The sequence below is a fragment of the Danio aesculapii genome, chromosome 3 (assembly GCF_903798145.1).
Source record: "Danio aesculapii chromosome 3, fDanAes4.1, whole genome shotgun sequence".
In the NCBI taxonomy this organism is placed as follows: Eukaryota; Metazoa; Chordata; class Actinopteri; order Cypriniformes; family Danionidae; genus Danio; species Danio aesculapii.
In genome coordinates this window covers 11,674,585-11,689,448 of record NC_079437.1, presented here as the reverse complement: position 1 = coordinate 11,689,448, position 14,864 = coordinate 11,674,585, and the positions used below count along the sequence as shown (strand labels likewise).

At 38.0% G+C, this 14,864-nt stretch overlaps 1 protein-coding gene across 1 annotated transcript in view; it reads right to left on the bottom strand.

The window, feature by feature from the left end:
• Window positions 1–2,938: 2,938 nt before the first annotated feature.
• The window catches only part of LOC130220878 (Na(+)/H(+) exchange regulatory cofactor NHE-RF2), a 74,012-nt gene continuing 62,086 nt past the window's right edge, over window positions 2,939–14,864 (bottom strand). The window contains 4 exon segments of the mRNA XM_056453138.1: window positions 2,939–4,168; window positions 5,871–5,974; window positions 10,466–10,571; window positions 10,573–10,620. Coding sequence (XP_056309113.1) covers window positions 4,010–4,168; window positions 5,871–5,974; window positions 10,466–10,571; window positions 10,573–10,620 — 417 coding nt within the window. The 3' untranslated portion in view covers window positions 2,939–4,009.

Genomic DNA, 14,864 nt, shown 5'->3' with positions numbered 1-14,864 from the left:
AATGTAACCCCAAACCATGATTTTTCCTTCACCAAACTTGACTGATTTCTGTGAAAATCTTGGGTCCATGTGGGTTCCAATAGGTCTTCTGCAGTATTTGTGATGATTAGGATGCTGTTCAACAGATGATTCATCTGAAAAGTCTACCTTCTGCCACTTTTCTAACTCAACTAGAAGTCAGGTTGTTATTTGTCTCTCTTTCAACTGAGATCAACGACAAGACTTTTGTCAGGTAGTGTAGATCTTAAAAAAAATATTAAGAGAAATAATTAAAAATAAAACTTGATTTACTGTTTATAATTACGTTTTTGAGTAATGTGTACATGTTTTGTTTTAGTTTTGCAAACTAGTTTACTGATGACGACATTTCTTTCAAATAGTAAAAGTGTTGTCATTTAGGGTATAAAATATGATGGCCGAGAGAGCTTCAACGTAAGAAAACACGCAAATATAGAAAAACGCATATTGACAGTCATGTGAATGCTAATTCCCATAATACACACTGTAAAAAACTAAAATAAAATAAGCAGATTAAAATTTGTTCTTATTTTATGCAGTTTGGGAGTTTAATCTTCTTCCAATAGCCTTTGATGTTGAAAAGGTTTAAAATGTTATGGCTTTTATTGACATTTAAATGTCCAGTGAAGTGCTTTAAAGTGGGCATTTTGTTCCTTTTGTTCGAGAATTTTTGTACAAAGAGAGTGCGAAACATCGAGTAGCCCCTCCCATTTAAAAAAAAAAACAGCCAGTAGCGTTTGGTTTGATCACAGCTCTGCCAGTGAGAGTGCTTAAGCTCAAGCACATCAAATGAAAGCAAATGAGGAGCGTCTTGAAGAGGGCGGGGCATGTCAGATACTAGATAGCATTTGATTGGTCAGAAGATTTGATGATAAACTAAAGTATGTGGTGAGGGGAAAAATTGTTGATTCATTTAGGCGGGAAGTGACAAACCGCAAGCTTTGGATGTTTGTATCAGCTTTATATCATTTTGTAGCACACTATCTTATAGATATCATATAGATTACATACTTATACTGACATCTGAAATACGTTATTTGACTTTTTATATTTTAATTCATGGGATCTATAAGTGATGTATTGCCTAAATTGGTTGGTGTTGTAAATTAAAGTACAAAAACCTGGTAATAACCCGCCATTACTTGTTCTGTTATTTTACACAACTAATTCTCAATTTTTCATTGAATTTCTTAAACAATGTATTGTTTCAAACTACTAAAATGTCAATCAAAGTCACTTTGTTAAATCGCACGGTTGAATTTTTAACATCAAAAGTCGACATAGCAGAGATCAAGGTCCCAAAATGCAGTTCACAACCATAAATAAATGGAAAAACCTGTGAACCACGAAATTTGGAACCTGCTAATTAATGAATATTTTTAACAGTGCAAATAGTGCAGACAAAAAGATAATTTTTGCTGCTTCCTGTTTCAAGAGTTCATACTTAGCTGATGATTGATAATAAAGCTTGTTTGGCATGCTGTCCTGGGGGAGAGCCCTGGTCTTATCAGATCCTCGAGCCTTGGGCTCCCTTCTATTAGCTGGGCAAGAGGGGAGTTTGAGCTCAGGTAGGTCTCGATGAATTCCCCTGAATTATTTCTGGCGAGATATATAGTTTGCTAAGAGCTTGACTATCAGGGCAATTTGGTATGTTCAATTTTCTAATTTACTCAATTTACTAGTGTGTTTTTTTGGACTGTGGGAGGAAACTAGAGAACCTAGGGAAAACCCATGTCAGCCCATGTCACGGGGAGACCGAGCAAACTCCGCACAGAAACGTTGACTGGTTTAGTAGTGACTTTAACCAGTGACATTCTTGTTGTGAGGCAACAATGCTAATCACTGGACCGCCGTGTCGCCCATCTAGAAACAAGGGGGAGTTCTTCTGAGGTAGATCTTCAAGACGAAGATACTGAGATAAGAAACTTGTTATTATTTATAGTGAGTTAGGAATCATCTGATTGGTGAATCATGAATTGGCTAATGTGGGACCAGCTGTGGCAAATCATAAGCATGTGATCCTCTTGAAACTAATTTATAAATCAACTTCGCTTAAAGTCTGCTGTGTTGTTTTTTTATTTTAACATCGCAGTCATACGATTCCTTGCTGTTTGTTTATCGTTAGCCTCAATAATCTGGCAGAGAGTACAATTAGCGTTAATTTACCACTGACTCTAAACTGGAGGTGGTCGGGTTTGTCACTTTTTTTAGGGTCGCCCGACACACTTCCATTGTGGTCTGCGCTATTTGCAGTGTGTTTCTGTGTTTGCATGTGTTGTGAGAATTTGTGTGTGCGTGTGTTATCAAACTGATGTTTGAAATCGGTTTGTAATTTAATGAGTTTTCTTAAAGGGGATCTAGTATGCAAAAAACACTTTTATAAAGGGGTTTAAACACAGTTGTGTGGCAACAGTGTGCGATTATAGCCATCCTCTAATGGTAAAAATTGATCATTAAATTTTCTATAATCAATTTGATAAAAACAGTCTACAGAAACACTTTGATTGACATTCTCCCCTAGTACATGTCATCAAAGCCCCACCCATTAGTGATGATCTCTCCCTCATTAGCATAAACAGCCCTGAGTTAGAAGCAGCCACCTGCCATTAGAGTTTGGAATCTGCCACTATGGTGACACGCAGGCATTTGTAGCGCCGCCCTCTTTTGAAAAGAGCCCAATCTCATTTGAATTTAAAGCGACAGTCACCAAAATGACACAATTGGGTTAAAGCCTAAAAGGGTCAGATTCTAATTATATATAATCATAATTATGTAATTATAAAACATCATTTGTGTGCTACTTTGAGCTGAAACTGCACATACACACACTAGGGACATCAGAGACTTATTTTACATCTTGTAAAAAGGGGCATAATAGGTCCCCTTACCTTGCAGCCCATTGAGCTCTCTCAGCCACCGTAATAAATTGACCAAATGGCCAAAATAACAAAAAAAATCATCGTTGTCAGTCGTGTTTACAATCTATGCTGTATATTTTTAGACAACTTCAGTCAAGAAGTTAATATTTGTCAGAATAGTAAAGATTTCCTATCACAACCAAGGAAAACATTTGTTATTTAGACAAAGCATGTCAAATCAGATGTAAATGTTAAGATTTCTTTTGTTTTAAATGTGAAAGAAGTGTTAATCTAATCTTCTATAGCAGTGTTTCCCAACCCTGTTCCTGAAGGCACAGTACAACAGTACACATTTTCAACCTCTTCCTAATCAAACACACCTGAATCAACTCATCAGAACATTAGAAGAGACTCGAACACCTGAAGTTAATGGGTCAGATAAGGGAGACATCCACAATATGTACTGTTGGTGTGCCTCCAGGAACAGAGTTGGGAAACACTGATATATAGAATACAACAACTGTTAGCATTGGACTCAAACACATTCGTTCATAAGCAAAAAAAAAAAAGCATTAACAGCGCCCTCTGCTGAAGAAGAAGTGAAGTGTAATTCTCTTTCTGGGTCACTCCAGTTTTGTCTTCTCAGCAATTCAACATCCAATAGTGGTTCATCCCTTCAAAACGATCCAAACGCAGGAGACATCAGCTTGATTATAGGGTTGTGTGTCTTTGGCAAAAGTACATTCGTCTGATAATCCACAGAAAACACACACACTGTTCGGGTCCTTCTAAATGGTTTTGTTCATAGAGCGATGTGCATATAAAAGCACAGTTATATGTAGTCTCATTTGGCTTTTGCTTTCCATTATTGTGAAAGTACGATATTGAAGTGGCGATTAAACAGCGTGAACATGAAATGACCAGAAATCCTTTGCCGACTCTCTCTCTCATCCCTTTATAAGATAGAAAACCTACTGTGTAACTAACATGATCTCCTCTGGGTCAGTTGTTTTGTTGTTTTTTTTTTAGATTTTTTAGCTTCACGTTTTCCATTTTCTACAAAAATAGGAGCCTGTTTTGTTTTGTTTTTCTTCAGGAGAAGCTCAAACAGGGGGAGTTTGGTTTTTGGAGATTCAGAAATTGCTGAAGATCTCGTGTTTCTTGTTCCAGTCCATCTGCGGCGCTCTCTTTCTGGCGCGTTTGGCGTGGGCTTTCTCTTAGCCTCGGCTGCCGTGGGGCTCAGATTCAAGCCTGTTTTCTTCAAACGGGTCCAGAAGGTGACTGCTTGAGTACTGCAACATACAAATACACATTATTCAGGATTACATTCATTTCTTATATTTATGTGTACATGCATATATAATCAATTTAATCCATAAATGTGTTTAATTTAGAGATATTTCCAGGGTTGCTATTAATCATACATTTTTGGGATTGTTTTGCTATCCAGAGCACATTTAGTTTGGCAGAAGGCAGATTTACGCAAATGTTTGACCATGGTTAGTGATTGTCAAACATCTGCTTTGTAAATTAAAATAAGTGTTGTGCTAAATCTACACCATTTTTGGTTTTTCAGTACAGATAGAAATTCAGAATATTACATTAATATCAAAACATCTCCATGGTGTTATTTAAAAAATAAAAATAAACATAAAATAATAAATATACATTTTTAAAATTAAAAATAAAATTATAAAAAATGGATGAAATTCAAGTTACCTTAAATTGTTAAAAGTAAAATATATCTCAACATGCAAACTATTTATTACATTATTTGACTACCCTAATGGTGCATTCACACCTGATGCGATTCGAGCAAATGATGCAATCCGAGCAAATGAGGGGGCGTGACTGATGCGATTCAAGCGAATGAGGCAGTGCGAATAATGCGATTCGAGTCAATGAGGCGGTGCGAATGATGCGATTCGAGTCAATGATGCGGCACAAATGATGCGATTCGAGCAAATGAGGCGGTGCGAATGATGCGATTCGAGTCAATGAGGCGGTGCGAATGATGCGATTCGAGTCAATGATGCGGCACAAATGATGCGATTCAAGCAAATGAGGCGGTGCGAATGATGCGATTCGAGTCAATGAGGCGGTGCGAATGATGCGATTCAAGCGAATGATGCGGCACAAATGATGCGATTCGAGCAAATGAGGTGGTGCGAAAGATGGGATTCAAGCGAATGAGGTGGTGCGACTGATGCGAATGAGGCGGTGCGACTGATGCAATTCAAGCAAATGAGGCGGCACGAATGATGCGATTCAAGTGAATGAGTCTGTGCGACTGATGCTAATGAGGCGGCGCGAATGATGCGATTCGAGTAAATAAGGCGGCAAAAATGATGCGATTCAAGCGAATGAGGCGGCACAAATGATGCGAATGAGGGAGCGCAAATGATTCGATTCAAGCGAATGAGGCGGCGCGAATGATGCGATTCAAGCGAATGAGGCGGCACGACTGATGCGAATGAGGCGGCGCAAATGATTCGATTCAAGCGAATGAGGCGGCGCGAATGATGCGATTTAAGCGAATGAGATACCAGATCTATTTTTACTTGTCAGACACCCCACATGAAAATATACTACAGTAATTAACAGTAAATACTATAGTGTTTTTTTAAACCATACTGACACTGACAGCTCTAATAGAGATAGAGATGTTGCACAATTAGCTACAGTGTTGCATTAATTGTTTTTTATGTATGGGCGATATATATTGCATCACCAAAAATGATTGAGGTCATGCTCATGTGTTGTGCAATAATTCCATATATTGATTAGTGTGACAGGCCTATTATTTAGGAATATTTTGATGTACAAATTAATAACAAATTTGGAAAGAGTCATAATAATATATATATATATATATAATATATATATATAATTATATATATATATATATATATATATATATATATATATATATATAAGAGAAAATAAGACAAACATGTGCATTAAATTCAGACCCAGGTTTAGCATCGTGTTCACCTGTACGTTGTTGTCCTGACTGCTGCCGTCTGAGTGTGTGGATCGCGAGGACGTCCCATTCACATGAGGGCTGGAGGAGCCGTTTGTTATAGACTCATCGAAATCTGTTTTAAGAAAGAACAGTGCTCAGATCAGCAAGGTAACTGTACAGTAGTAAAAGTAAAACTAAGATTAAAAGGACTGTTCAAAACATTTTCGTAACCAAAATAAAATAAATTAAAGCTGCAAACAGCGATGAAAGGGATCTCGCATCCGAGCTCACCACCGCCCGGTGGCTTCAGGTATGACAGAGAACAGTGGACAATAATAATTTAAGCGGACATATATTTAAAAAAATCTGAGAAAATCACTGATTTATGCCAAACTTCCTTCTGTCAGCAGGTGGCGCTATGACTGTGACTCAATATTGGCATATAGATGTCTTCAGGAGGGTAATTTCATCGAATCTGTGAATTTTCTGGCAGATCAGACAGATCAGTTTGGCTGAGTTGTAAGTATTTCCTCTTCCATTGCAAAGCCCTGAACTTGTCCACCTCGGACACGCTCTTCAGCGAAAACTCTAGATCTTCACAATTTAGCATCACAAAGGCCTTTGGACTAAACTAATGGAACTTGGATTCAATGTGATAAAGTTTGTAGGAGTTTGTTACAGAGTAAAACATGTCATTCCTGTTGCCAGCAGGTGACGCTATAACTGTAACTTGATAATTGGCATGTAAACGTGTGCAAGTCAGGACTCTTATCAATCGTGTGAATTATGAGGCAGATTGGAGAATGCATGCCTGAGTTATAACAACTTCCTGTTTCGTGGCGAATCATCAAAGTTTGTGAGGCTGCCAAAGACACACCCTTTGACGAAAACTCTAGATCTTCGCAATATAGCATCGCCAAGGACTTTAGATGACAATACCCAATTTTGGCATTGATCTGATAAAATCCCTAGGAGGGGTTCATTAAAGTACAACACCTGGAAATGGCAAAAACTGCACTTTTTCGGCGTAGGATGTTAAAAATATCCGACTTCTTACTGGGTTTGAGATTTCGCTCCAAAAGACTTTTTGTAGGTATTGGCATGTTTGATGTGTGTGCCAATTTTCGTACGTGTGCATGAAACGTAGCTCGGGGGCCAGTCCCTCTAATGTGCATAGGTGGCGCTGTCGAGTCATTTTGCCACACTCACTTCAAAAAAACAAAGGTTTCGTGAGTTTTTGAGCATGTTTAGACCCTCAAAAATGCGAATAAGCAGTAGAAGAAGAATTCCCATAGGGCCTACACTGTACAAAATGTGATTTCAACGGTAAAAAACTGTAAAAATGCTACAGTAAAAATCCCTAACCTGGTTAACAGTATGTTTTCATTAATTTATATGCGAATAACCGTAAATTGACTTTCCCAGAATTCCCTGCATGGCACATCACTTTTTATTGCTTTTTTGTTGACATTACTATGGATCTATTTAGTGTTTTCCCCATCAGTGATTTACATTAGAAGATTTATGCTACATCTAATGTTGAATACACAATGTTTATTTCATGACTTTAGGTTTATGCGTGTTACCCTACTGGTGTTTAGTAGCTGGTGTGAATGATACTGAGCACTTTTCTATCACTGATAATCTTTTCTGCTTGTGGGGAAAGGTTGTTTGTGATGAGCATTGGTTCATATGTAACTTTCTCATCACCTTCTGCATTATGGCGTGTAACGTGTAAACTGTGTATCAAAAGATATGTTGTTGGTAATTCCAAAATACAGACATATTACATCTATAAATTAATAAATACGGTAGTTTACCATAAAATGAGAAATTACTTTTACAGTTTGTACCGTATTTTTAACTGTAAAATACTGGCAACTACAGCTGCCGTTTTTTACCGTAATTTTACAGATGATTTTTTTACAGTGTACGCACCGTTCTGGTGCTCGGCCCCTAATAATTCATAATAAATGGAAAAACTTAAACTAAACGGGGACTAATAGTCACTGAAAAATATTAATAGCTACCAAAAATTCATAATAATTTTTCATAATTAATAAGCGCTCATTATGTGATGGAATATCTTGACCTGCTGTTACTGTTTATTAGAAGTAGCTGTAGATTTTTCCAACCAAAACAGTCCCTTATTTATCAACAGTTGCCAGAGCAGAATGAACCGCCAACTATTCCAGCATATTTTTTATGCAGCTGATGCCCTTCCAGCCGCAACCCAGTACTGGGAAACACCCATACACTCTCACATTCACACGTACACCACTATGGCCAAATTTAGTTACACTATTAACCAATTCACCTATAGCGCATGTATTTGGACTGTGGGGGAAAACCGGAGCACCCGGAGAAAACCCAAGAGAGCACGGGGAGAACATGCAAACTCCACACAGAAACGGCCAACTGACCCTGTAGCCGGGGACTCGAACCAGTGACCTTCTTGCTGTGATGTGACAGTGCTAACCACTGAGCCACCGTGCCACCCCCTTGTATGTATATGTCCACGATAAAGCTTCTCTATGTTTATCATTCACGAAAGAAGGATATGCTGACTCTTTAACCCACAGCTGTAGATCTACTGATCCACGATGAGATAATGAACACGATACAAAGAAACAGTGGCTGGAAAGGCAAGTGGATTGTGCTGGAATGACCCTTCCACTGAGCCAAATCATGATCCTGCCAAATCACAATTATCCTTAGATGTCAATAGCCCGTTTAAAGTGTTTGAGTTAATTTAGGCTTAATGTGAGCCACATGTCAGGAGCTGGACTGCAGAGTACAACACATGGACTGGACTCTAGTGGACACGGACTGGGGTTTGGTGGAGAGAGTTCACAGATGCACACCTCTGTAGAGACAAAACTCAACATCTGTCTGTGTGTAAAACCTCACATACACAGCAAACACCCCCTCAACTCCCAGCAAGAGGAAAACACTGAAAAATACCAGTGACTGTGAAATACTGAAGCTCTCAGGCTGGAGAGCAGATGAGTTCATTGTTTAAAGTCGGCATGAAATCAACATTTGGTCAACTTAATTGTTTATGTCTATATTAGTGTTTGTTATAAATGATGTGTCTGTGCATTTTGTAAGAATTAATTTACCCACATAATCTTTAATCAAATAACACAATACTAAATACCTTCCCTCTGCCCTCAAAATGACGTAAAATGGGCTATCAGTCCTTTACGGCAGAGCTATTGGTTCTTTAGGGCGGGGCTATAAGTTGGCAGCTAGCTTTCTGCAACTCTCACATGGTCGCCCACTAAAGCTAAGCAGGGCTGCGCCTGGTTAGTACCTCGATGGGAGACCACATGGGAAAACTATAGGATATCAGTCATTTATGGCAGAGCTAGTGGTCTTTAGGGTAGAGCTATCAGTCCTTTAGGGTGGAGCTATCAGTCATTTAGGGCAGAGCTATCAGTCCATTAAGGCGGAGCTATCAGTCCTTTAGGGCGAGGCTATCAGTACATTATGGCGGAGCTATCAGTCCTTTAGAGCGAGGCTATCAGTCCTTTAGGGCGGAGCTATTGGTTCTTTAGAGCAAGGCTATCAGTCCTTTAAGGCGGAGCTTTCAGTCCTTTAGGGTGGAGCTATTGGTTCTTTAGTGTGGGGATATCAGTCATTTAGGGCGGGGCTTTCAGTAATTTAGGGTGGAGCTATCATTCATTAAAGGCAGGGCTATCAGTGATTTAGGGCGAGGCTATCAGTCCTCTAGGGCGGAGCTATCAGTTCTTTAGAGTGGGATATCAGTCATTTTAGAACAGAACTATCAGTCCCTTTAGGGCGGAGCTATCAGTGCTTCAGGGTGGAGCTATCAGTTTCTTTAGGGCGGAGCTATTGGTCCCTTAGGACAGAGCCATCAGTCATTTAGGGCAGAGCATCAGTGCTTCAGGGCGGAGCTTTCAGTCCTTTAGGGTAGAGTTAACAGTCCTTTATTGTGGCGCTATCAGTCCTTTAGGGCGGCGCTATCAGTCCTTTAGGGTGGTGCTATCAGTCCTTTAGGGGGGTGCTATCAGTCCTTTAGGGTGGTGCTATCAGTCCTTTAGGGGGGGCTATCAGTCCTTTAGGGTGGAGCTATCTGTCCTTTAGGGTGGTGCTATCAGTTCTTTAGGGTGGAGCTATCAGACCATTAGGGCGGCGCTATCAGTCCTTTAGGGTGAGCTATCAGTCCTTTAGGGTGGTGATATCAGTCCTTTAGGGCGGAGCTATCAGTTGTTTTAGGGTGGAGCGATTGGTGCTTTTGGGTGGAGGCGTGGCACCAAAACCCACCCTTAAACCCAATCGTCAATAGGGGATGAGCAAAACCATAAATACAGTACACAGTTGCGAATCACAACATTACACACTTAATTGAAACCAATATATCAAAAATCTGACAAAAAAGTATAAGAATGTGCACTTAAAGGGATACTTCACCCAAAAATGTAAATACTATAATCACTCATTTGAACTGTTCCAAACCTGTCTGAATTATATTTCTGGAAGATATTACAAAGAATGTGGGAAACCTAAAGCCATTGAATTTCAATTTTATTGCATATTGTGAACGTTGCTCTACAAAATGGTCATGAATGTTGATTTTGACTCAAGTTTCATGCTTTACCTTTGACGTGGATGCTGGTAGGAGTGATGCTCATCTTCTTGAAATGCTCGTCTGTATCTGGATCCACCACCAGCAAACGAGTTTCTTTCCGCCCATTCTTGATGAAGGGCCACAACCTCAGCATGTCTCATGCTTTCAATGTTCACTCCATTCACCTGCAGACAGAGGTTTAAAGGGTTAGTTCACTCAAAAATATAAGTTCTGTTATTAATTACTCACACTCATGTTGTTTCAAAACCCTGAGACCTTTGTTCATCTTCTGAAAACAAATTAAGATGTTTTAGGTGAAATCCCTGGAGTCCTCCATATTCAGCAATGACACTGTTTTCCCTTCAGTTTTGTCCTTCAGCAAGTGAAATGCAAGCTCAATCAGATTCAGGTCAGGTGATTGACTTGGCCATTGCATAACATTCCACTTCTTTCCCTTTGAAAAACTCTTTGGTTGCTTTGCAGTATGCTTTGGGTCGTTCTCTATCGGCACCGTACAGCGTTGTCCAATGTGTTATGAAGTATTTGGCTTAATAGGAGCAGAAAATATTGCCTGAAACACTTCAGAATTCATTCTGCTGCTTTTGTCAGCAGTCACATCGTCAATAAATACAAAAGAACCAGTTCCCTTGACAGCCATACATGCCTACACCATGTCACTGCTAGGGATCATGAGCCATTCCTTTCCTTCTCCATAATGTTCTCTTCCCATCACTCTGGTACAAGTTGATCTTGATCTCGGTCTATTAGGGTGTTCCAGCACTGTGAAGGCTTTTTTAGATCTGTAATCTAGCCTTCCTGTTTTTGAGGCTCACGAAATGGTTACATCTTGTGCTGAACCCTCTGTATTCACTCCGGTGTAGTATTCTCTTGATTGTTGACTGACACACATACATCTACCTCCTGAAGAGTGTTTCTTGATCTGTCCACTTGATGTGAAGGGTGTTTTTCCTCACCAGGAAAATTAATTCTTCGGTCGTTCACCGCAGTTGTTTTTCTGTGGTCTTCCAGGTCTTTTGGTGTTGCTGAGCTCACTTGGTGCGTTCTTTCTTTTAAAGAATGTTCAAACAGTTGTTTTTGGCCACACCTGATGTTTTTGCTATCTCTCTGATAGATTTGTTTTGTTTTTCAGCCGAATGATGGCTTGCTTGACTGATAGTGACAGCTCTTTGGATCTCATCTTGAGAGTTGGATAGTAACAGATTCCAAATGCAAAATAGCTCACTTGAAATGAACTCTGACCCTTTATCAGCTTTTTGTAATTTGGATAACGAGGGAATAACACACACCTGCCCATAGAACAGCTTAGAAGCCAATTGTCCTATTAATTTTGGACCCTTAACTAGTGGGATGCACAAATGCAAACTGTGTAATTCCTAACAGCGTTCACCTGATTTTGTAAATACGCTCAAGTTAAAGCTGACAGTCTGCAGTTAAAGCAAAATCTTGTTTGTTTAATTTCACAGTCGATTATTTGGTGTATAGCGCCAAAAATGTTAGAATTGTGTCAATGTCCAAATATTTATGGACTTATATATTTATTTTTGAAGATAATAAAGTACATTAATAAGTATATAAAAATACAAGTATAAATATCGAATGAATAAATACCAAATACACACACAAGTAAACCATACATTTATTATATATACAGTTGAAGTCAGAATTATTTGCCCCCTTTGAATTTTTTCTTTTTAAATATTTCCCAAATGATGTTTTAACAGAGCACGGAAATTTTCACAGTATGTCTGATAATATTTTTTTTCTGCTGGAGAAAGTCTTATTAGTTTTATTTCGGCTAGAAATTAAAGCAGTTTTTAGTTTTTTAAACACCCATTTTAGGTCAAAATTATAAGTCCCTTTAAGCTATATTTTCGACAGAATTAATTAATTAACTAATAATTTTTACTTCAACTGTACATACTGTTTTTTATATTATGCTTCTACTCATGAGCATACACCATGTTACTTTTTTAATATACGCACTCATAATTTTCATAATTAATATGAGTACCTTGTTTTTGAAGCATTTTAATGTCTGTAAAAAAATTTTAAAGAAGTATTTTAGTCAAAGTTTTTAAAATAAATTCCAGTACAAACCAATTTTCCCCATGACATATTTTATATATTTTTATGTAATATTGTGATAGGCATCAAAGTAAAAGTACAGCTATGATGCTTCATCTGTAAATATTTTAATCAGCAGATTAATCTAAGCTGATCCTCACTTCTGCCTCAGAGGCTTTAATCATATGTAAAAGCCTGATTTATGCCATGATAAACCCGTCCGCAGCCCTGCTCTCCGTTACTTAGCAACACGTTTTAGCTGTTAGATTTAAAGGGATAGTTCACCCAAAATGAAATCTACTCAACCTTTCTTGCTCCAAAACCCGTATGAATTCATTTCTTGTTGGACAAAAAGAAGACATTTTTGAAAAATGTTGGGAATCGGTAACCATTGACTTCCATAGTATTTGCTTTTCCTACTATGGAAGTCAATGGTTACCGGGTTTTCTTATTTTGTGTTCAACAGAACAAAAGAAACTAATGAAGGTTTTTTAAACAACTTGAGGGAAGGTAAATAGTGAGTGAACTGTTTCATGTTTTTGAGTGTACCGTCCCTTTAAATGCCGATCCGCTAAACAGAGGAGAGACGCTGAAGACATTTTAGCGAAATGACAGCAGAATCAATCAAAACAAAAGCAGGGTTTGGTAGACGCAGCGCTGGCCTTCTGCTGAAGTGTTTGTGCTTGGGACAGATGGAGCGTGTGCCCCGTTCAACTGAGCACCATCAAATATTAAAGTGTCCTGCTGCAGGTTTCAGGTGTCTGACTCCCAAAACTCACACTCTTTAGTTCAGAGACATGACAGAGAAAGTTTGACAGACTCCACAAGAGGAATCACAAAAGCGGGCAACAATTTCACTAAAATATCAACAGAAATAGATGTTTTGGTTAAGGAATATGTGGACTGTTCAGCAACATTATAATATTATGTCAATTAAGCACATTTTAGCTTTTTGTTAAGTTGCTCGTTACTGTAATACAATACTTGAAAAGTTATAATTCAATATATTTAAAACAAAGATATTTTAAATATGTATTTTTAAATAAAAAATTATTCATTTAAATGATGTAGATTTTAATCATATATAAACTGTGAAACATATCTGTATTACAAATATGAAATATAAATCTAAACAAATTTGCCTTAAAAAAAATCTAAATTGTTTAATTACCAAACACATCTGACAAAAGTCTTGTCGGCCTATCCATGTTTTAGGAACAACAAATAACTTGACTTCTCAGTTGATTATTTGGTATCAAAAGTGGCTTATACGAAAGGCAAAGACCTCTAGATTACGCCTATTTTAGCTAAATAAAATATGGTCATGCCTTGATTTTAATGATTTAATTAGGACAGTAAGGTCTGACTTTGCTTAGACAAACGTCTTGTTACTTAACAGAAATAATGCACAGCATTGAATATAAAGTCATGGTGCAGTGGAAAAAGAATGAATATTGTGTATGACTCCCATGAGCTTGGAGGACTGCATCCATACATCTCTGCAATGACTCAAATCACTTATTAATAAAGTCATCTGGAATGGCAAAGAAAGCGTTCTTGCAGGACTCCCAGAGTTCATCAAGATTCTTTAGATTCATCTTCAATGCCTCCTCCTTCCATTTTTTCCCCAGACATGTCAATAATATTCATGTCTGGTGACTGGGCTGGCCAATTCTGGAGCACTATGACTTTCTTTGCTTTCAGGAACTTTGATGTGGAGGCTGAAGTATAAGCAGGAGCGCTATCCTGCTGAAGCACAAATGTCTTGATACCTCAGGCTGTTGATGTTGCCATCCACTCTGCAGATCTCTCTCACGCCTCCATAGTGAATGTGACCCCAAACCCATGATTTTTTCCTTCACCAAACTATGAAAATCTTGTGTTCATGCAGGTTTCAGTAGTCTTCTGCAGTATTTGTGATGGATTTTGATGCAGTTTCAACAGATTGATTCAGCAGAAAAATCTACTTTCTGCCACCTTGTCAAAATGATCAACTAGAAGTCAAGTTTATTTATTGTTGCTCTTACAACTGGGATCGACGACATGACTTTTGTCAGGTAGTGTATTGTATTTATTTATGAATACATTCTCAAATGACAAGACAACATATTATTAAAATGCATAACATAAAGTCTACTATATTACATATTATAAAAACATTATAAACATATATGCAGAGTTAACCTCCATTTTTAGTATTTATAATTTATTTTTCCGTATAATAATATATTTGTATATATTTTCTAGCAATATGAAGTAGCTATATGTGTACTAAACATTGTTTCTCATCTTTGTTTATTTGCATATATTTAACATAAGGGTCAAATATCAAGTAAATATATAT